The sequence below is a fragment of the Pectinophora gossypiella genome, chromosome 4, assembly GCF_024362695.1.
Source record: "Pectinophora gossypiella chromosome 4, ilPecGoss1.1, whole genome shotgun sequence".
Lineage (NCBI taxonomy): Eukaryota > Metazoa > Arthropoda > Insecta > Lepidoptera > Gelechiidae > Pectinophora > Pectinophora gossypiella.
Window position 1 is genome coordinate 10,000,001 of NC_065407.1, and position 24,380 is coordinate 10,024,380.

The 24,380-nt window shown below is 40.3% G+C and overlaps 1 protein-coding gene across 15 annotated transcripts in view; it reads right to left on the reverse strand.

The window, feature by feature from the left end:
• The window catches only part of LOC126366026 (probable phospholipid-transporting ATPase IA), a 94,534-nt gene that overhangs the window by 10,029 nt on the left and 60,125 nt on the right, over positions 1 to 24,380 (reverse strand). For 14 of the 15 annotated variants that reach the window (XM_050008904.1, XM_050008898.1, XM_050008899.1 and 11 more), the window contains 21 exons: positions 21,211 to 21,340; positions 17,269 to 17,452; positions 16,208 to 16,368; positions 15,084 to 15,281; positions 14,216 to 14,340; positions 13,268 to 13,420; positions 12,518 to 12,627; positions 11,653 to 11,826; positions 11,367 to 11,547; positions 10,497 to 10,673; positions 9,977 to 10,152; positions 9,645 to 9,776; positions 8,802 to 8,960; positions 8,266 to 8,463; positions 7,801 to 7,959; positions 6,875 to 7,011; positions 5,934 to 6,054; positions 5,184 to 5,375; positions 3,604 to 3,722; positions 3,043 to 3,177; positions 417 to 515 (listed from right to left, as the gene is read on the reverse strand). In XM_050008904.1, the coding sequence (XP_049864861.1) occupies positions 417 to 515; positions 3,043 to 3,177; positions 3,604 to 3,722; positions 5,184 to 5,375; positions 5,934 to 6,054; positions 6,875 to 7,011; positions 7,801 to 7,959; positions 8,266 to 8,463; positions 8,802 to 8,960; positions 9,645 to 9,776; positions 9,977 to 10,152; positions 10,497 to 10,673; positions 11,367 to 11,547; positions 11,653 to 11,826; positions 12,518 to 12,627; positions 13,268 to 13,420; positions 14,216 to 14,340; positions 15,084 to 15,281; positions 16,208 to 16,368; positions 17,269 to 17,452; positions 21,211 to 21,340 (3,220 nt within the window). Of the gene's footprint in view, positions 1 to 412; positions 516 to 3,042; positions 3,178 to 3,603; positions 3,723 to 5,183; positions 5,376 to 5,933; positions 6,055 to 6,874; positions 7,012 to 7,800; positions 7,960 to 8,265; positions 8,464 to 8,801; positions 8,961 to 9,644; positions 9,777 to 9,976; positions 10,153 to 10,496; positions 10,674 to 11,366; positions 11,548 to 11,652; positions 11,827 to 12,517; positions 12,628 to 13,267; positions 13,421 to 14,215; positions 14,341 to 15,083; positions 15,282 to 16,207; positions 16,369 to 17,268; positions 17,453 to 21,210; positions 21,341 to 24,380 lie in introns of those variants that run through there. The other variant, XM_050008910.1, reaches the window with a different exon arrangement.

Here is a 24,380-nt window from a genome sequence, read left to right on the forward strand (position 1 = left end):
CTAAAGTATTTCTGCAAGCTCTTTATAAGTTGCGTCATATCATACAACACTGACGTCACTCGTGTTGTCCCTAGATGGCGTTGTAACAGATTGGTTATGAAAGCATCTCAGAGTACAGGGTTTCGATTAAACAATACTACAACTAGATATCGAGTCGGATGTCAAAATCGGAAAGTGAAATAAGACCCCACTGACCAGTGAGAATTTACTTGATTGTATCGTAACTGCACTTTATTGCTAGCTCATAAGGTTTCTATTAGATCGAATTATTCCTAGTTTTAGATTGTTTCCCCGCATTTTAATGTATGAACGGTGCCATAATTCTGCAGTTTTTATTTTGTGAGCCGTTATCTAGTTGGTATTGTTGATGAAAAGGTTTGGGGGCAGGGGAGATAGTAAAACGTGTGAATACTCACGAGTGTCTCGGCTGTGCGAGCAGTGCCGCAGGATCGCGCTTCTTGATCTCACTCTCTCGCACCGCCTCTGTCATCGACTTGAACGCAGAGTTGTGGATGCTGTAACGTAATTAGCAATATATTGATAAATAAAATACTAGGCGCACTCTTTCCCACATTAAATCAAAGAGGACTTGTGAAATGTATCTAAAAATAATAATAATCAAAATTGTTTATTTTTCAGCATCTTTTTTTAGGATCTACAGAGAACTCCAATGAAAAAATAAGACTGTGACTGTGATATTTGCTCACGCAGAACAGGCCTCCTATCAAAATCGCAGTAGGTATAGTTTATTTCCGAAGTACTGTAGATAATAATCGTTTAGGATTAGGAAAAATAGGACGGACCTGTAAAGGATTCGGGGTTACAAATAACTTTTTCAACGACCTTATACCAAACATAACTGTTACTTAAAATAAAAAGAAACCGAACCGTTTTCGTCATCCATAGCTCCGTTGCAATTGTCCAAGATTATACACAGGATATGTACATTAATATACACTGTACAATTCATAGGTTTTCATAGAAGCGTACGTAGTCGCCGCGGCGCACCTTCACACCGAGTCTACCTAGCATCAACAGTATAGCATTAGTCAATATACTACATATTTTATATACTTTTAATATGCATACAAATTGCGTATTACAACATTATTTAAGAACGTCTAGGGCCGTGTACTGAGATTTTACTGGCAGCAACTTCTCCTCGGCTGTCTGTACACGTTGAGAAGCAGTAGTTTTAGTTGGACGAGACGTTCGACAAAAATATATTTATATAAAAATTGACGATTCAAAGCGATACTACGTTACCAACTGAATAAAGATATTTTTGAGTTTGAGTACACGTCTGCGTTCTATGGGGAACCTTTCAAACGCAGAATTCCATATCCAAAATACCTAAAGGCGATTTGTTACATAAATTAGAATAACTACCTACTTACTTTTCTAATGTGCGTGTATTTATATAATATATTCTAATGTTCTAGTTATGATTCCGAATACTATCATGTATATCAACTTTGTACTGTGACTGACTATCGATTTTATGCCGTCGAGGAATCGAGTCTAGTGTACAGAGTTTGATAATAGCGGCCACCTGTTTGCTTCTGGCGTACGGTCGGCAGTGGCGATTCGCGAGACTGTCGGGAGGTGGCGGAGGGGCTAGTACTGGGTATGGCGAAGGACTGAGGGCCGCGGTAGACGGACATCCTCGGCAGCATGATGTCGTAGGTGCGGGGGAGGGCGTGGTGGTGCGGCGCGCGCAGGTAGCGGTGCCGCTTGTGGCGGTGGCGGTTGGCCAGCCGCATGAAGCTGGCCGTGCTGGGCGTGGGCCGCAGCAGCGCGCCCGTCATGGCGCCGTACTGCGGCGCGTCGCGCGCGCCCGCCGTGCGCCCGCCGCTGTTGCATAACTTACTTTATAAGCCGGCTCTACATTCGCCTGTGACACAGACGCGACTCGCATGTAGTCTCTGCTCGAAATACATCGCCCTCTACGCGGTATTTAGGGTTCGCGCTAACAAGTTTTCAAGGGTCACCGAACTGTGTCCCATTCGTCGATAATTTATTTCCCGCTAAATTTAGCCCTATGTCTAGCCGCCTTATTACAAAACGAATACCAAAGATAATACCAGGGTTAAAATTTAGTAATTCATAATGATTATTATATGAAGAATCTGCGGCACTAACGTCACCGTTGCAGGACTTCTTTTACGGCGCGGACTATTGTTTTAAACCTGGTATAATTATGTCTTCGTTTTGTAATAAGGCGGTATATATCTATCAAGCATTGTCTTTTTCTTAAACATATAAATCAAATGTTCAGTTTTTTTCCGCATGAGTCGTTTGATTCGATACATAGTAAGTAGGTAGACCAAATGTTTTGTGCCACGTATGTTGATCGTTTAGTGTCCGCTGGCTTCCTCGTAAGAAAAAATCATCAGCACACGGCTCCTCTGTACTCTATCTCGCTGTCACATTATCTAGGTAACTTAAGGACGATGTTTCGGGATAAGTTAGGAAGGTCATGGAAAGGATTAGGATTCTAAAAATAAGTAATAATTAGGCTTAATATTAAATGAAATATTTGCATGATAGAGCTTGTAAAATAACCATTTTTAGTGAACAGTCTAAAAAAGCCACCTCAAAGTAATTCATCTAAAAAGCAATATTGCAATATGACACTTGCGCATATAAAATTAAATGTCAAATACAATACTAGGCACGCTAAGCAGTTGGTTCCAGTTACTACTTACTGATGTAAGTAAGTAGTCGTTACATGAGCCATGTCAGGGGCCTTTGGCGGCTCAATAGTAACCCTGGCACCAAGGTTGATGAGGTTGGTATTCCACCTCACAATCCACACGACAGAAGAAGAAGAAATACGAGTAAGTAAGTTGAAAGATTTTACCCGTCCATGCGTAAGGCAAGATTCTTCAATCGCCCGTCCCTTACAAATCATAAAAAAATATATACAACCCACACGATATAAGAGAAGATAGAAGAATAGCAATGCAGCTTTTAGATGAATTGCTTCGGTTTGGCCTTTTTAGACCGCCAGATGTCGTTATAATATGAATCAATACTTACACAGTGACGATGACGTCCGGTATGAGGGTGGCGATGGGAATGAGGACCAGCCCCAACCAGAACAGGAGCGAGGAGAACACCATGCGGTCCATGCCACGCATCACCGCGCCGATCAGGACTATTGGGAATATGTTGCTGGAAAAACATATTGTTTTAATGTATGTACACCACACATGTTTATGGAACACGTTGTTCGTGCGTCACCCAACAGGGTCCACATAATATCAGCATCGTGGTTCATGCCGCGACTTGTGCTGAGTGAGGCCCTTTTATCTCAGGACGTCCACCACCACCTTTTGATCATTTCGACAAACATCCGTCTTGCTTTTTTGTCATTGTTTTAGTGGAAATTTGATATGATGTTGCTGTCTTTTTTTTGTGTGTGGCGTCCTTTTCCAAAATAAACTATTTTTATTCTATTCTTTCTATTCTACATGCTCGATTCTGATCCCGGGACAAGCTCGAAGCTCGATTTTGCTAGCACATCAAAGTGGCCGGCACTTATTGTAGCTCAGAGATAAATATAAAACAGATTTCTGTTAATACTACGTATATAGTTACCTGTAGATAAGTATGAATATGAACCACATGGCGACGGAGCCCCAGATGGCCACGTGCGTCACCCACGTCCACGAGTGAGTCGCCAGGCCTGCCTTCAGGCACACTGTCAGCACCACGTACTAAAACAATATCAACAAATTGGTCATATCAGGTAGGTAAACCTAGCTCAGACGCTGGTGGGAAGCGGAGAGTTGCCGTTCTATCACTGCTGAGGATCGATTGTATGGGATCTTCCTCCACTGGGTTCGGTTCTGTGCCATATGTACAGGTCTTTGTATAGGGCCCCCATCTACGTGCTTGACCTGGTCCACCCAACTGATCGGCGCTCTTCCTCTGGCACGCTTACCCTCAATCTGGCCCAGAAGAATGTGCTTCTCTAGACAGTGCAATGGGGATCGCATTATGTGCCCAAAGGAGCTCTCCTGGCATGTGTTATTCCTTAGGGTGGTACTAATAAACTAATCTCAGCTTCGAGACTGCCCTCAAGATCATGTCAATGTGACAGTTCTCATATAAAAACAGAGACTTGAGCATGATCTTGAGGGCAGTCTCACCTGAGATTCTTTTATTAATACCATCCATATAAAAATGTTTTTAATACAAATCATTACCTCATCATCATAAACTTGCAGCTATTGTTTATACGAAGTCCTAAGATGGACATGATAAGTCTTATACATTGTTTTAAGTTTACGCGGTTATTATCATAATTAAAGCACATAATAACGGGTTCTTACCGCGTTTAAATGGGGATATGAGACTCCCGATATTTCGACACTGTTGCAAGTGCCATGATCACGGGATGACTGATGAACACACATACATACACATGGTTCCGAACATTCCGATATCAAAAACATAAACAAGCGGCAAAGAAAGAGGGTAGACAGATATGTCTGCCCGTAGAAAATTATGGATCTACCTATTCCACTCCAATCTCATCAGTCATCCCGTGATCATGGCACTTGCAACAGTGTCGAAATATCGGGAGTCTCATATCCCCATTTAAACGCGGTAAGAACCCGTTATTATGTGCTTTAATTATGATAAATCTTGTGTGACAATCAGTGATATTTGTATCACCAACAGTGACTGCAAGTTGTCTTTGATTAGGTTCTTGTGGCTCTGCCCACCCCATTAGGGATTATGGGAGCGGGTTTATGTGTGTATGAATGTATGATGACAAGTGATCAATTACCTATCGCCCATGACAAATGTCCAACATGTATAAGAAATATTTTATGTCTTTTTTAATGAACGTCTAGGACCCTGTGCCGAAGTTTTTCTTGTAGCTTCTTTTTCCCGACTATACAGGTTGTGAGAAGCTGACCGCAGCTTAAAACTACCGAGTTTTAGGTTCGTTATGTAAAAAATGACGATTCAAAGTGTTATTTTGTTACATACATATATAAACTTACTCCTATTTCCCACCGGGTTAGCCGAGACTATGGAATTCCATTTGCTTCGATCATGACACACTTCTCTTGCTTCCTCCACATTCATCAATCGTTTCATACACACACGCCGGTTCGGTGTAACTATGTTATCTAATGAATAAAGATATTTTTGTATTTGAATACCGTGTAAACGAAGTTGCCAAGCACCAAGTAGCCGCCGTCTCGTCCGTTGGGCCAGAGCACGTGGTGTGACGTCAGCAGTACCGGCAGCCAGAACAACAATATGGAGTGCAGCAGCGAGTTGACCGCCCACACCCAGAACACGCGCACGTTGAATAGAAGACCTTGTTGCGATGGTAGATACAGGATCGGGTGCTGTGGGAAGTAAAAACAGATTAATATAACATAACATAAGCAGCCTATGTACACCCCGATGCTGGGCACAGGCCTCCCCTCAATCAACCGAAGGGGGTATGGAGCATACTCCACCACGCCGCGCCACTGCTGGTTGGTACAGGCATTTGGGCTATTATCCCGGGGACCAATAGCTTAACATGCCTTCCGAAACAAAGATTATGTAGAAGGAAATCAATATAAAAGACCCAAGCAAACGACACACAAAAAAGATCACTGTGGTTCTGTGGTCTAACAGTTTGCTTCTCGAGGAGCGTCGGTTCATACCCCGGTACCGAACTTGCACCAATGAATTATTAATTGCTATATCTAAAGTGAAACATACTGGGGAGTTAAAAATGCCACATCAAAAAAGCAATATTGTAATTTGACATTTGAGCATATAAAAGTAACTGCGCAATGTCAACAAATGTCAAATACCAATAATGCTTTCTTAGATGAATCGCTTCTACGTGAACTTTTAACCCCCCTGTTTAAACATACTGTAGAGGTATATTTATTTAGTCAAAGTAAACTTACCCTCAACATGATCTCGGGCGAACACAGTTTGTCGAACAATCCGATGGCAAAGGGCGGTAGTGCTGTGAATATTACGTTGTAGAACCCTATCGTCCATCTCTCGAACAGGATTTGACCGGACCTGGCAACATTTATAACAGTTGAGGATTCTAATATGGAAGGTTCAGAAAAATATTGAAAAAAAAAACAAAAAAAAAATGAAGTATGTTTGTCTACCTGAGCAACAGGGGGTTTAAAACGCCCACATCAAAACAATTCATCTAAAAAAGCAATATTGCTATTTGTCTTGCATACTTACTTCATATAAATATCATATATATAAATCAAATATATGTCAAATTTCAATATTGCGTTTTTAGATGAATTGCTTCGATGTAGCCTTTTTAACTCCCAAATCATTTTAACAATCGCTAGACCCACAACCAGCGAAGCTAGCTAGTTGGAAATCAAGGCAGATAAACGATCAGGGTTACTTTTACATTTTTAACACATTTCGGGGCATTTTCGTATCAACAGTGGCTGCAAGTTGTCTTTGATTACTTGTGGCTCTGCCCACCCCATTAGGGATTACGGGCGTGAGTTTATGTATGTATGTATGTTCGGGGCAGATCGTCTATAGGCAATGTCTCGAATCCAAATGTCATACGTGTTACAAGTGAAAGGTCAATCACCCGTGGTCTGTGTGATACTGTGTCCCGGAACGTGTCAATGTGTAAGGTTATAAGAAGAACGCGTGATTTACATCGTAGTGTCACTAGTTCGAATCCCGGCTCGGCGCTAAACCACTGAATTCGGCTTTATGAGTTTGAATTCATGTTTGCATCATAGATAATTGATATCACGAGGTTTGCAGGATTTGGGCCTGGTATATTCTATACACCTCTGCCTATCTCTTGGGGGATGCTATGTTACGTTGTTATAATAAAATCCATAGGTCTCACCATGCGGAGTAGATGGCGAACCAGAGTTCGATGACGTAGAGGCAGATGTTCTTGTAGAAGGAGTATAGAATCAGCTTGCTGATGCGCGAGTAGTTCCACGCGCCGTGCACCAGCAATAGGCGGAGGAGGAACCGGAACTGAAATGGAAACAACATTCATTCATATTTACAAAAGATGCCCAATGGGGAGACCCTGAGCGGAGGTTCGCGCCCAACTAGGCACCCTCAGGCCTGTTGTCTTAAAACGTTGTACCGGGTGAGAGCCTTCAGCGCTCCTCATTTGTCCGGTCAAGTAGTTAATGCCACCTGCGGCAAATCTACAAAAAAAACATTGGGAGAGCCAAAGGTCATGAAAACGCATAAAATGAACCGTATGGTCATAGAATAAAGATGTATAGAACAGTAACTCTGCCCCGCACTAACTCTTGTTGGGCACCGACCTCGCCCGTCTGGCCTGACTCTCTCTCTTAGCCGGCTTTTAGGACAAGAAGGATATGGCGATGTGCTGGTAACTTATCATTCCAAAGTTATACACATGATACGTGTACGTTGTGATACGTATGTATCTATCTACGAAAAACAACATCAAGACTGACTACACGGAATCATCCTGAAGTCTTGTGGTTTAGCTACGCGCGGAAAGTAATATCGTTTTCTACGGCCCAACAAACGTAACTTGATTAAAATGGCATATCTTTTGACAAAAGATACGATATAATACGTCATTTTAATCAAGTTACGTTCGCACTAAGCGATGTATTATTCTCTGTCCAGCTGTCATTCTAATCATTGAGTTGATTGGACTATGAGCTACAGTTATTGGTGAAATATGAAGTATTCAACAATAATCTGTTATTCGAACCCTACATACCAACAACAACAACAATCCCAACAAGGGGATAAAGGATTAGAAGAAGGAAGAGGAACCTGTGCGATGCTGTAGTCGGAGGCGCAGACAGCCTGCAACCCCTCTACTCCGGAGATGCCGACGCCCACGGACGCGCGCTGTATCATGGCCACGTCGTTGGCGCCGTCTCCAATCGCCAACGTCACAGCGCCAGTCGCCGCCGATACCATTTCTACCACCTGGCAACAACAACGCATAACGTTAGGGCGATGTCCCGATTCTAAGTGTCATACTGTTTTGAATGAAAGTTTAAAGGGGGTCAGTACTCGCAAAAGTGTTAAGTGTTAGATACATTGTACATTGGATGCGTCGAGGTGAAGCGTCGATTTCTTGACAGATACTGAAGTAATACAAAAGAGCAAATATACGTTAAGTTTTGAAGTTGAACTTTATACAATTTAATAATTCTATATCCAGTCAGTGTCAGTCGTATTTCTATGGCAAAATTTCTCAAATTTAAAGCTGACTGTAATAGATATACATACCTCTGCCTTCTGTATGGGTGAGACTCGACAACACACGACGACTTTGCAAGAGATGCACAGGTCTAGGAAATCCTTTTTCAAGTCGCACCCCATCGCGTACTTGAGTGTCTTCCCGTCTATGAACAAGCCGACGTCGTTCTGCTTGCGTAAGTTGTCGCCGAAGTCTACCACGTGTCTTGATAATGTTTCTCTTGTGCCCTGCGTAATGAAAAAATACCCATACATTATTTGAAAAATTGATGACTTTCGACACCTATACGTAAAGAAATCTATGGTGCAAAAACTAGCAATTGAAAACAGCAAGAAACAACAAACAGGGTTTGTAACTCTGAATGTTTGTCTGTAACTCTTGCAGTAACTTTATGCTGGACAATAGGAGCCAGGTAATACGTATAAACCACCAGCGGAATCATATGTATTTCAAGAAGATGGTCCATGGGCTGATCACCTATCTCCATAATATCGTGATCACTTTGATAATTCTCTTCTTATCGCCTTTAGGGAACATGATGAGTTAATGCATGTATTGTACATACATCGAGGCTGTCCTCGTTGAGCAGTATGAGCGGCATGGCGGAGTGTATGAGCCGCGCGGAGTGCGCGATGTTGATGGCGGTCTCCTGCTTGTCCCCCGTCAGCACCCACACGTGGATGCTGGCCTTTAGGAGCGCCGCTATGGTGTCGGGCACACCGTCCTGGATATAAACATTACTTGACATTTTATATAGCACTGAAAGGGAGGACAGAGATGGCCGACCTAAAGTAAATGGGACCAATGACGACGATGAAGACGCGTGACTTACAGCGTAGCAAAGAATAAGGAATAATACTACGTACAGAACGGCAACTCTCCGCTGCCCACCAGCGTCTGAGGCTCAGACTCTGAGCTAGGTTTACCTCACCCCGTTAATTGTATGGCGTCAGACGTCACAGATGCGCGTGTACGATAACTTCAATGTGTGGTGTCTGTGTAAACCGAGGTTTTTTGTATGAAGTGTCCGGGGTGTGACCGTAGCGTTTCGGCTCGGGTTCTAAACCACTAAATTCGATTTTATGAGTTTGAATTCATGTTTGGATCATCGATAATTGATATCATGTCATTTCCAGGATTTGTGCCCGGCTTATGGCTCGCCTCCTACAACATGGAACTTAAACAAAACTGGCGCGGAGTGAGTGTACTTATACACCTCTACGGAGGCTTGCTTACTTGAAGGGGTAGCCCTTCGGGGATTTAGGCGTGATGCTATGTTATGTAATAGCAGAGTAATGAAGAATTGGAAGGATTGTGAATATGTGGCGACAAGATCAATTGAGTCTCATATCATATCATATCATGCGTTAAACGCGTGAGTTTATTTATGCTGTTTCCTATAGTTTACCTGTAGTTTGTCTTCAATGGCTGTAGCTCCGAGTAGCTTCAGGTTGTTCTCTATGAGAAGTGCTGCTTCCTCGATCTTCTGTTCGCGGTCCTGGATCGCTATGCTCGCTTTGTGGTACATGTTTGACCATTCCTGAAAATAACAACTTCCACTGGTGAAAACCGTATAAAAATCCGTTCGGTAGTTATTTAGTTTATCGCAAACAGACAGGCGCGGCGGCGGGTTTTTGTTTTATAATTAAGAAAGCGCGATGAAGCGCGGGCACTCAGTTCATCTTGCGATGAATTTACCTAACTGGGAATATAGTAGTAAGGTTATATTATTGACGGTACCTCATAAGCCTCATTAGATATGTCAGTGTACGCGAAGACGAGCGTGCGCAGTCCCTCGGTGGCGAAGTTCTCTAAGTGCGCGAGAGTGGCGTCGGCGTAGCGCGCGTTGTTGGGCCCGCCCGACAGTCGCGGGTAGATCACCGAGTCCGCACCTTTGCAGTACAACTTGATTTGACCTAGAAGCAGTGTGGGCAAATATTGATGGCTATTTATTATGTTTTCTCTGACTATATCTATGCGGGGTGCAAGACGAATAATGACCTAAACAATTATATTCCTTCTTGTTATAGGGGGAGTTACAATTTCAATCGTTATTAAGTTGCGATTTTTTTAGGCTTAGCTGTTTTATCACAAGCTGATGGAACAACACGCGTAACCCTACTTACTTACATTGGGAGATAAGATATAACAGTTCTACACAGCACTATAATCGGGAAAAATCGATATGCAGCATAAAAGGCAACCCTGTCCCTACTACCATGAACTACTTTAAAATCTCCAAAGTCCACTTTTTACTTACCAGAAGGCGTCCTAACGAGGACAGACATTCGTTTCCTGGCAGATGTGAACTCGATGACGTTAAGTACGGTAAACTCCTGTTTCTCGCCACCGAACGCGCGGATGGTCACCGTATGAGGAGTTCGCGTCTCGAACACGTAGCCGAAATCCGCTGCACCCAGTACTAAGGCGCGTTCATCTGTGGAAATAAAAAGGGTATTGTGAATCTTTAAAAAAGATATGAGGGCTTAACCATGGCGGTCGTGTGAATTCACTACATACGTTGCGTTTGAAGTGTCTATAATGTAGTTCGCTCGGATTATATTTAACAATTTATAGAAATAGAAATGTTTGTCACTTGACTGACCTTCTGACAAGATTTTGTAAGATATTCTGCAAAGCACATAACGAATTACACTGACTGGATCAGATGGATTTTGTATATCTTCTGGAGGTACAAAATACCACATTGAAGCTTTTAGATACCTTGTAGCTTGATAGTAATCATCTTCACTGTATTTTTTTTTAGTTATTTTATAGTTAGTCTTGTCACTTATTGTTGGAAGTTGGTACATGAGCCATGTCAGGGGCCTTTGGCGGCTCAATTATAACCCTGACACCAGGGTTGATGAGTTGGTAATTCACCTCACAACCTGTGGGATAGAAGAAGATTCCCGAGAAATGAGTTTCGGAGGTGTGTGACCCAACTTGTATCGGCTGGTTTTCCGAGTGAGTTGGAGAGTCAGACAGGCAGTCGCTTTTATAAAAATAAACCGGACCTGTCAAATCTTCAGCTTAGGTAAGTGGATCTCGTGAAAACGGGATAATGCCAGGGAGATGTTGATGATGATCTTGTCTTTCAATCTTTTTAAAGGCTATGGCTGGTATGTACCTGGAGAAGCAGCATGGTAGTTCATCTTGCCGTCCTTGTTCTCCGGTATGACTGTGTGACAGACAGCGAGCATGGTGAGGAACTCCGTTATGACGGGTGCCGTCGGGTGGTTCCTGTGTAAGTTCTGGTACAGAAGCGTGTCTTCCAGACGCTCGTGGCGCCCTGGCTTGCTGTATACCACCTGGAAATTGGAAAAAGTAAAATATTTTTGACGTTTTTCGTTGTTTAAGGTTCCGTACTCAAAATTTTAGATATAAGAAATAATAATTGAAAAGCACGTGAGTACCTCAGCAATAGAGCACTTTTGGAAGTCCATAATGTTGCAGGTGAGCGTGCCAGTCTTGTCGCTGAAGATGTACTTGACCATGCCGAGTTCCTCGTTCAGGTTGGAGGTGCGCGCCTGCGCAGGCGTGTCCGTCGGCTCGTGGTACATCTCGCTGTCCATCGATATGAACTTTGCCTGTGGAATAGTAACATTATAAGTACGGTCGCTTCCAAAAAATAGTAAAAATTTGTATACTGAACACTACCGCATAACATATTTGATACTAGCTGTCCGCCTGCGACTTCGTCGGCGTCATGATTCTAACTTTAAAATGACAAACTTTCATACAGACTTTCAACCACTTTTTTAACCCCTTGGGGGTTGAATTTCGAAAAATCCCGTCTTAGAGGTCCTGAGGTATATACGCATATATTTTTAGACGTGACCGTATCTTTACATAACAATTTTGAATGTATGATTTCTGCCTATCTTTGGTTTATGGCTTAAAATGGGCCACACATTGCGTAGGGATTAAATAATGAATGTTAGATATAATAGGCATTTTTGCATATAGCAACAAGGGCCTTCGCAGACCGGAGGGGCTACCACGACAATCTGATATCTGGTAAACATCACTATTCGGAAGAATTTCAGAGAATAGAAGGGAATATTATCTTGTTTCATACTTGATTTTTCCGTTGTCGTGTTTTAGTTTTCAAACTTATTAAAGCAGTACCTGTCCCATGGACATACAGGTGCGCAGAGGGGAACGACTGCGTATGTCTACTCCCCTCTGTGTCGCTTTTTGCCTTTGTGTGATTCAAATTGTGAGAGAAGAGCAATTTCCATATATTATTTAAACAATAAAGAAAAAAAAAATACTTACTTGAAAAAACCTAACTATTTCTGCAGTAACTTGTAACGATATGGGTATAAGATTGTTGTATAATATTAAAAAAGTCAAAAAGTTGAATCCGAAATGTGTATTTTGCGCCTCTGAAACAAAAAGAAAAAAACGCGTCAGTAGGAAAATGTAGGACTCCAATATCTTCATTTAGCTTAAAGTTTGATATAAGTGCATGTACATATTTTTTTTTAAAAATTACACTTCATTTTTCATGGTTATTAATTAGAATACCGTATTATATTCGCCAAATTATTTCAATTTTTGTTTAACTTTAATTTACTTATAACATAAAACATAAACAGACGATATACGCCCGACAGCTGGGCACAGGCTTCCACTCAATCAACCGGAGGGAGTATGGAGCATACTCCACCAGGTTGCTCCACTGCGGGATGGTAATGTGCTGACATACATGAAAATGCTTTAAATAGTGTCTATGTGTTTAATTCAATTCACTACACTATATTGCATATAAACACAATATGAAGGACGCAATAATTATGTTCTTATCTTATGTCGCGATCAGAGCCAGGATGTTTTAAAGAAGGGCCAGGTTTAGAGTGCTCTGAACCGGCGAGCGTGCATGAGGTCTTTGATGAGAGTGGAACAAACAGTGGAGAAAGAAAGTGGTGAGTCAGGATCGTTAAGTGGAACTCCGTGGTATCTGCCTCTCTGATCTTACGTATTTTATGTCAAGGTTATTCACTGTATTAAAAAAGTCATACTAACCGTCAAGGCCAATGTACCAGTCGGTCTTGGTGCGCCGCGACAGCCACAGCTCGTTGAAAGCGGCGCTGAGCAGCGACAACAGTAACAGGATCATGAACAACATCAGGATGTGTGTGTTCGTCTGTCTGTCTATCGACGACCGCTTTAGTGGGGCTGGAAAAACAAAACACAACACTTTAATGCATATTTTTAGATAAAAAAGAATTTGAGTTCGCAGAACGCTTGCCTCTCACTTTGAGGTCGCAGGTTCGAATCCAGCACAGGCCTAAATCAATGATTGTCGAATATGTTTTCGAATCCACGTTTGGATCATAAATTATTATCACGTGCTCAACAGTGAAGGAAAATATCATGAGGAAACCGACATTCCCGAGAAATGTATTTTCGGAAGCATGTGACCTGTATTGGGCTGGCTAGGCTAGGTCAGACAGGCAGTCGCTACTGTAAAAAACCGGACCTGTCAAATCTTCAGGTTAGGTAAGCGGACATTGTGAAAACCGGGATAATGCTAGAGATGAGTTAGAAAAAGAATCTATCGACCTAATCTCGAAATCACTATGGTTATGAACGTCACAACACTAGCTGAATTTTTGACAGATCAAATTCTTAACGCTTATTGAGACTATTGTAAAATGTTATCTTATAGAAATATAATCACTTATAGTACTGAAATGGTCTTTCACGTAACAACATATGAGCTAACGACGATTATATCCCAATTGGGGTAGTTAAATTAAGATGAATTAAGTACCCACGCCTCACTGAGCTTTCTGTGCAACCCGGTGTTTTAGTGAAAACTACACTTAAGATAAATTAATAGCTCATTGGTGCAAGCCTAGTACAGGGCGCGAACTGGCGTACATCCTTCGCAAGATGAACTAAGTACCCACGCGTCACCGAGCTTTCTGTTAGACGTTAGACCAACGTGTATGTGTGTGTGTGTGTTACCTTTAGTGGAGTTCTTCATTAGCTTGGTCTCGTGTCCGGTGTAGATGACAATGCCGTATATGTATGCCGTGTTGCGCAGCATGGCGCCGCGTAGCAGCATCTGGTCCAAACCCAGCGGGATTGTCCTGACAGACAGAATGATTTTATACGAGTACTAAAGAAGATTTTTCCATTAAAAATAAATCAAATTGACTCTCGTAGGTAATATAATGAACAATCATACGGGTAAAAATAAAATAGAAACTCTTAAAAAAATTAGAATTCCGGTGCAAGTAAGTTATTATCATTAAAAGAAAAAGCATCAGATTACTCCAAAAGGGCTTTTAGTATGATTAGTGACATATGTCTCTTCTTTTTTGTACTAAGCTGTATACCGTTAGTGCGAAAGAGACACCATATCTCTGTTCTGCAGCTGTTTTTCAAATCATGCTACGTTTTAACATGTCAGGTATAAGTTAAATAACATTAGATGTATATATTTTTTGCCAATTCTTTGACTTCCTTATAAGACAGAACGTTCGCCTTCTCTTTCATTTGTTTCATGTAAGCTCTTCTTGGTCTTTTTTTTTTAATTAAGATGGGTTTGCTCTTGACTTCGTTCTTCCACAAGAAGACGAGATCGACGTTGGAACAAGCTATTGGTCTTCCTCTCTTTCCTTGTATTTTCCATTCCAGGATGCTTTTAAAAAATTCGCCATATCTTATTAAGGGTCCAATAATCTTGCCTTTTCTATACTCATTAACTCTCAATATTTGTCCCAATACCCTTACTCTTCTTCAAAGTCAAAGAATTGGCCTTTGTTAGACAAGAACGGAAAATGCTACACGGACAAGAGCATGGCTTTTATTTTAATGATGACGAACGTACTTGGAATTAGTCTCCTTAAGGAAGCCGTTGAACTCGTAGAGGTGCCGGTTGGGCGGCTCGCACTGCACAGTGGCGCGGAATCCGGCCAGCGCCGCCGTGTTGTCCAGGCGAGCCGTGTCCGTCTGCGCCTGCCGGATCTTCAGGTTCGTTTCCCCGTCCAGGTTGGACGTCTCGATGAACGATATGCCCTGCGGTTCGCTGGAGACAAACGTATTATTTTTATTGTATTAACAGTCTATCTCTTCTACTATCGTGTGGGTTGAGAGGTGGATTACCAACACCACCACTCCTGGTGACAGAGTTACTACAGTCTATGCTGCTTCGTACAAAACAAAGAAAAATAGATTAACCTCATAACGCCGAGATTTCCAGATACAATAGTTAAACAATGGGGGTTGGGTTTCAAAAGAACATTCGATATTACGACTTTAAAGTCAATCCCGACTTGAGCTGAATTCGCCTTTATGACTTTGAATTCATGTTGGGATCATGGATAATTGAAATCACGTGATTTCCAGGATTTGTGTCCGATTAATGGCAATAGGCTGTATAAAGAAGTGGATGTTTATACTATACAGATCTGCCTACAAGTTCGAGGATAAAGGCGTGAAGCTATGTTACGCGTTATTAAAATCAAAGCAGACCTACGGTAAATAGCACTGGTGTTATGTCAGTCAAATCCTATAGCGTTTTAATATCAATCCTATTGCGATCAGATAGTTATCTTTTTGGAGACCTAGGAGGTTAAAAAGGCCACATCGAAGCAATTAATTTAAGACATTGTTGCCATTGCGCAGTTACTTTTACCGGGTGAGAGCCTTCAGCGCTCCCCATTTGTCCGGCCAAGTAGTTAATGCCATCTGCGGCAAATCTACAATAAGCCACGTCAAAAAAAAAGCAGTTACTTTTATATGCACAAATGTCAAATTGCAATATTACTTTTTAGATGAATTGTATCAATGTGGCCTTTTTAATCCCTCTGAAATAAGAACTGTACCTAAATTTTGACCCTAAGTAGTTTTGCAATTTAAAGAACTTCTTAAAAGTTTGAAGCAATAGTCATCGGTCTAATTAATTACCTAATTATCTAGTTAAAATACAGTGATGAGTATTTAAAGTCTTACCTTGACGACAGCAGTACCAAATCAGCGGGAAAGAACTGATTATTGACCACCTTGCAGATATCCCCAACCTGCATGTTCTCCCAGCGAACCGTGTGCCATAGCCCGTTCCGCAACACTTCAACTTTCCGTCTGTTCGTTTCATCGTCTGCTCTATGGCGTTTCTGGTGAATAAAAGTCAAACTCGATAAAAAACATTGCTAATCTCCTGACTTGTAATGTCGAAACACGGAAATAGAAGGTTCTATACTCCGTAGGACAGAATTTATGGAATTAAGCTGTAAATTAAAAAGAGAAAGAAAGAGGAGATTTTTAATAAAAAGAGAGGGAAGAATACATAGGTAGGAAAAACACAGAAATAAGCGAGAGAGTGACAGACGTTAGGGTTTAAGAGGGAGATAGAAAAAGACTTTTATATAATTCATACTCACACACATGAAGGCCAAATAGTCCGCAATTAAAAGACTATTGACAATGTTTACCACCACCACCATTGTAACTATTGTTTACCTATTTTACTATGCACAAGTAAATTACGATATAAGACGTTGTCATCCTTACAAGATTGTAGGTAGGTTACTTAATAAGCTAATAGTACTGACAACAACATGGTAAGTATTACTTTTTGCATGACATTCAACATTGAATGTGCTTGTTAGATGTGCATCTTTAATAACTCTCTGTTTCCTGTGTTTGTTTCAAATTGTGTGACGGTTTCTAAGGCAGAATTTAAAGCCGTTCTTGATGTTCGCCTAGACCTTCTCCATCCGACTCTACCATTTTGATGCCGTATGACTCTATTTCATTAATTGTCTTTTATTGCATCTCCCTCTCCTTCTCACTCTCTTTGTAAAGCATTCGATATCAATCATTTACTTTGATTCGATGCAAAATATTGGTCTTTAATCAGACACGTGTTTGTTAATAATGGCCACACAAATGGAGAGCTCTGAAGTCTCTCACATGGTGCAGCTGGTTAGACAGGCCAACCAGGGTGGCCAATTAGACAGGGTAGTTACTGAGTTTGCCGATCAGTTTAAATGCGCTCCCAGTAATGTACTTACAAAGTCCTCGACGATCTCCTTGATGGCACTGACGCTGAGGATGAGTATGAGCGGCGTGAGGGTCGTCCAGCGGCCTGTGGGCGACACGTCGGGGATCTGTTGCAGCAAGGCGATTAGCAAGAAGAAGCAGTTCGAGTACCGCCTGAACTGCTCAAACAGGAACAGCGGGATGAATGCTGGTACGCTGGAACGAAACAATAACATTGTATTTAGATTCCATTTTTTAGACTCAATCGATAAAAGATTATTGTCTATTAAGACATCCATATTAATAATAAGACAACTGATATACATATAAACCCGTAATCCCCAATGCCACTCCACTCCAATCATAAATCTCATTCTTACCGCTTGCCGCCTAACGTGTAAGGTCGAGAGAGAATCAGTCTGCGCGCTCTTCTCTTACTTCTTAGCGGCTTACTGCCATTTAAGACCAAAGTAGACCCAGAGGGGGTGAAGTCGACACCCGATACGATTTGATGCGGGGCGGACAGTCACCGTTCTATACGTAGTATTATTATTTATTCTATGGTTATACTATGGCAGGTAGGGCTGTCAGAGTAGTATATTTTCTTAGTGTCAGTTTTGCACTAGGCTAAGCGCAGGAGTAATAGTATGGATATGATGACCCGTACAATGATATAATGATTCTTCATGTCAGAAAAGACGCAACTACTTTGACAGTTTTTACGACTAGGCCAGGTGAGCTGACCGAGTGCTACCTTGTTCTTTATTTCCCTGTCCAGCATAGACGAATGAAAGAGCAGTTACTGACAATTAAAACAGTGTTATTCAGACGTAACTGAATTTAAAATAAAATGGAACTTATATAGCCACATAAAGCAATAATAGTAGGTTTTATTGACATTATTTCCATTTAAATGGACAAGCAGATATTGTCACGTCATGAAATCGAAACCAGTCGCATATAACTTTCTAGTTATCAAAACGTGAGTCATCCGACGTCAGCCGTTAATGAAACACAACAGCGATTTAAAAGAATCTTAAAAAAATATAGCGTATTTCTTTGACCTTGAAAAATAATGAATACATTTAGAAATTGATTGGATTTTGGGAAACCAGAAGGTCCTTTAAATTGACGATGCAAAACTATCCCACTGGGTACAGACCGTAAAACTACGTATATACAATAATCGCCTAGTAAATGATTACTATAAACGTCTTTGTATCTGTCTGTTTCTAAAGGCAGTAATCTAAGCAATGTTTACGACTAGTTAATTACCTATTCGTCACTTCTTGGTGTCTGATGACAACAATTTGTTTGATGTACAGTCAAGAATGTCTTATTTGCTTACAAATACTGCAACCGAATGTGTAACTGTTTATTCGAGATCAATATTACCTACTAGTTATTGTTGTGTTCATACAATGTTGAATGATAATACAATCAATAATGTACAATATAAAACATGTTGTTCCCAGAAGCTAAACTTTGCAGTAGATTCCTAATTTAATTCTTATTGAACGTCGTGCCTTTGAATAGTCTTATCCAGTTGTGGTCTTATCACCTAGCTACTTTTGAGTCTTATAAACGTGGAGAAAAACGACTCAAGAAAAAGTATTGTCGTAATTATTCGAATAATACTGGAATCGCTGATGTAGGAAGGAAAATAGCCTAGCTAAAATGGACTTGCTCCGGAGATGTTTGTCGGATGGAGCGGAAGGCGCTGGTGGACATGCACAGGAAAAAAAACCATGGGACGGATAAAAGCGCTTTAATGCTGACCGGGTGCGCACAAGCATAGAATAAGGAATAATACTACGTAGCATAAGACCGCGAGAAATGGATAACGGAAAGGGGTTTTTCCAACAGTCTGATCAAAACAGGCTAGAATTAGATTAAAAATATTATTTTAGTAAGATCTAGTAGTTTGTTATTAGGATTGGTGTTGTTAAGAAACCTATATTATGGTAATTTATTCGTGTAAATACAACCTTGATTGTATTTTTTCTTTGGAAACCTCCGATTTGACGATAATCTATAGATGGTGATTAGATGACATCATTATAACAAGATTTTTATTACGCTCTGAACTGACTCAAATTATATTTTAACTGATATTTTATGAGCGTTACGTATATGGGGACCACGAAGGTCATATTCATTTTCCTTCGTTATGCACTGCGGAGCAATACATTTTGCATGACATATATGAATTGAGAGTACACCGTTTGAATATTAAAAGAGTTCGAATGTAACTTATAGACGTAAGTATGTGCTGGATAATATTTCTGGTTCTCTCACTGTCTCTTGCAGAAATCTGTCCTTTGGCTATTGAGTAGCAATAGAACAATTCTATCATTTTTACTTTTTCAATTCAAATACTGCATGACACTCTAATCTCCCACATTTCCATGAATACACGTATTTTCCGGGTAGGTATATTGGGAAAGGATCAAATGGGCTTGATCCAACTTAGTTTTTAGAGTATGATACTCGAAGTATATCTAACCTACACTTTAGTCATAACTACTGAAATTAGAGTAGATAACAAACAATCAAATTCTCGTTATAAAAACTAATAAACTGTTCCAAACATCACACATTAAGGCGCTATCGTATAAAGCGTTGGCGTTATCATCATATTTGTTGGAGTATTACCTACATTCCAAACTATTGGTAGTATCATAAACAAGTGTTGGCGTCGTAGTCATTATGTATGATGGTTTACGGGCACGGAGCCAACATCTGCGATGTGTCGCATATAAACAAAGCCTCGATTATTTGGGATACGTTGTTTGGATGGCGTAATCCTCTGGCTGAATAGCATGACAGGTTTAAACCACGGGCTGAGCTTGCAGCTATATTTTGAATCCAATAGCTGTTTTCGACAAGGTTTCTGTTTGAAATTTTTAACGAAAGCACCACATATATGCGTCTAGGTGTCGAAGAGACGTCAAGGTAATTTAGAACTACAATTATAGCGAGAATTTTACGACTGTCGGTCAGTTCATCAACAAATGCTTCAAATTTTAGTGAAAAATATTATATTTTTGGAAGACTTTTTGGTAGGAGATATAGTAATTGGATTTCCAGAAGCATGGAAAGGAAAATAAGTGTTGCTAATGAAGCATGGCACGTTCACGCTCATTCCACTAATCAGTATTACTACGCGAGAAACACAATTAGTATGAGACACTAGACGTAATTTCTTAAAACCAATGTTGATGCTATTTTCTACGTAGAAATTTCCTATTTTCATAGCTATATTCATTCATATACACGGTGTTAGTAATATCGTAACGAATACTGAGCGGATGGTTTAGACCATCATTTTGAATAAATATCAAATGGAATAATAATTTTCCGTCGCAAAATTCATGAAAATTTTACCATTCTTTTTTTATATTCACTTCCATACTTTTGCGATTTTCTTCTATTCCGTGGTCTGAATCATCCCTCAAAGTTTTCGTTACGATGTCACTAACACCCTGTATATGTATTTGTATTTATGATACATTAACATTAATACATATATTACTTAATATGACTTGTCTTTGAGACATATAATTATAACTATTAAGTCAGAAATTGAATATTTGTTCTTCAATTCATCAAAAGCATAAAACGAATAATAAAAATCACAGATAAACAATTTATTAGATAATATAGAAATAGATGTCACATACTAAAAGGCCACATGTTGGTATGGATACTAAAGAAACTTGGTCAACAAAGTACTACATAACATAAATAACCTATATATGTCCCACTGCTGGGCCTCAATTAATCGGAGGGGGTATGGACCATACTTCATCACGCTGCTTCACTGCAGGTTGATGGAGGTGTATGGACAAGGGACAAGGTACAAAAAAATTATAAGGTAATATCAGCATCATAATTAATGATCTGCGCTGATCCACTCCTGGGATAGGTGGTATACCTACACAATTTTCATAGACTAGGATGTGAAACAGTACCTATACTTGGCGGTGGAGATCCGGTTGGAGATGAACTTCTGGGGCTGCGGGCGGTTCACGAAGATGACGCGGTTCTGCAGGTCGCCGGACGCACCGTCCGTCACCCCGGACGTCGTCGCCTCGTCCTCATCTAAAAGAAAAACAATAGTCTTTGGTGGATATTTTACGGCTTCCGTGGTCCAGTGGCTCTTCTTACTATCACGTGGGTTGTGAGGTGGATTACCAACCCCATCAACCCTGGTGTCTCATGTAACGACTACTTACGTAACGACTACTTACTTACATCGGTTAAAATAGTAACCGGGACTAACGGTTTAACGTGCATTTAAGCATGGATCATCTTACTTTCGCACAATCAGGTGATTAGCCAGTAATGTTCTAACCAAACTAGGGATCACAGTTTGATTTGAACCCGGGACCTCCGGATCGTGAGCTCAACGCTGAAAAAATCACTTTGTGATCCCAGTTTGGTTATGACAATACAGGTAGATTACTCGATTGTCCAAAAGTAAGATGATACTTCGGAGGGCTCGTTAAGCAGTTGATCACGGCTACAATTTACTTAAGTATGTAGTCGTTCATGAGCAATGTCGGGGGTCTTTGGCGACCCAATAGTAACCCTGACACCAGGGTTGATGAGGTCGGTCATCGATCTCACAACCCACACGAGAGAATAAGGTGGATATCAAAAACGCGGTAGACCCTGAAAGAGATGGCGTGACAATATCGATGCATACTGTGCAGATTGGTGGCCGTTCGCTGAAGACCGTGAAATGTGGAGATGAAGGGGACAATATTGGCTAGTAATATAAAATTCGGTTTCTTTTTTCGTTGTGTCGAGGGCATATCTTATTCATAGACTTTGACTTGCCATCATGGTAAAAATATTGGCCTAACTACGTAGTATGCTGCTGATTGCCCAAGGTGAATGAGTATTCTTCTACTTCTTCTTTTCGTGTCGGTGGCAAGAAGACGTTTACTAGTTTCCTTCTAGTATTTCGCTACGGCAATGGCGTTGTCAGTAGCTTGCATCAAATCCTCTTGATGCAGGTGGATGAGCAAGAAGGACATGTTATTAGATGTTCCATAGGTATTTAAGTATGGTATGTGAAGATGGGCTGGAACCTTGAAAATTTGGCGACGGTGCAAAGACTTTATATTATGATACTTTTAATATGATACCTATATTATGTCCTAGTTCTGGAGGTATTTATGTTCAGTCAGAAATAAAGTCATTTTAAATAATCACCCGGCAGCCCTTTGTCTCCAACAGAATGAAGCGCCATTACAGAACATGGAGTGTTCTGGAGTATCACTCCACGTCATCGAAACGTGCTGGATAGCGGACCTAAACTCCGCATTGCACAAAGTTCTGACTGCTTGCTAGAATCTATTGTCCAAAAATGCAAAAATCTACGGAACCTATTGTTTTAAATAAATCCCCAGACACTTATTCTTTTAAATTTGTAACTGTAGAATCTTGTGTGAAAACTGTTTTTCGTTTCATTTAAGATTGTTATCTCATATCCAGCACAAGGAAACGCCACATGCGTTTTTTGAAACTTCAGATGTGATTTCATGTAACAAATATCAAATAAGTATACATTATTTTTTGTAGTAAAATAAATACAAACTTCACACAAATATTCAAATTCTGTAAAAATTACAGATGCGGACTAGATAAAAAGGTAATTAAGACAATTATAAAGTTCCACTATCTAGAAACCGCATAGTGCTATTTTAAACGTTAGGGCTAATTACACTTAGTTTGTTTTGGTAACTTTTAATTAAACTCGCACCATGTAGAACAAATAGGTACGGTAAGTTTTTAAATAGAAGTTTCACTGGCCTCTAGGATATAGCGATGGTAATAGAAAAATCAATAAAGTAGTGAAAATACATTTACGTGTAGGCATAGAATAAGGAATAATATGGTGTAGGTATAGTAGAGTTGTCAGTAGGTAGTTGTCAGTAATTGTTAGAAAAATAACATGTCTTCATATAACTGTGTCAAATCCCAGAATTATTAATGGTTAATTACTATAATTATGAATCGAACGTATTGTTTGTACGCGCCCTATCTCGTGACAACATTTCAATCAAGTTGGATTACCATCTGTGGCTCAGGTCAATTTTATCAATTCAGTTGACAATAATGTGATAGATACCTGGGACGCATGAGCGCATGGGCATCTCAAAAAAAAACAGACAAGCATAGCAGCCGTCCCCTCGCCGTGTCTATGCGATTTCACCGGCGAAATGTTTCGCCACTTTAAAAATTGGCGCGAAATCAGTCACCGACTATAACTTGCTCAGCATAAAACAGACAAGGTCTATTTTTTATTATTATCGGACAAAAATTGTTGACATTCAGAGTTTATTAGTAGCATACTTTCACGTGCCAACCACATTCGGTAGCATTCCATGAAGATCTTTATTTTAGATACTTTATTGATCGTAGGTAATAATACCATACGAGGAATAGCCATTAAATATTAACAAGACATCAAACGTGTAATTACCGGGCTAAGGCTCGCCCTTGCCTACCATAATGAGCACCCTGCAATTTTATTTCAATATTCTGTTTGACTTTCTTTCCAACACAAACACATTACTGACTATACAATATTGAGTACATTTACTTTTTGAATATTTAACATATAAAAGACAGAAATGTATATATAGCTTAATAAGATTTATTAATATACTTTATTTTCGCGAACCCGAGAGCCAAGTCGCTACCGGAATTGGGTCAAGGCATCAAAGACGCTCGTAATCCTGTAACTTTCAGTGAAGACTCATCGTCCCGGGGATTGTCTCGACAGACAGCAGTGTCAAATTCGAATATCCGACTATTCAGAAATTAATATATATTATATTATTGTATTTTTATTTATTTTTTATTTTATTTTATTCGAATCTGGGTGCATAGCGATTTGAGCGAGCGTAAGATATTTCTTGTGTCAGCCATTCACGGCTGATTTTATCTATACTGATTCTATTGGTGAAAACCCTTAATTGGCTTTCTGTTGCTATTTTTAAGTCTATTTTGTTTTGTAAGCTGATGGTTTTCCATGTAATAAATAAATAACAACCGAACCTACTATAACTGACGTTTAATAATGTCGTCAAATTAGGCTGGACAGTTAGATAATTTTAGAAACAGGACA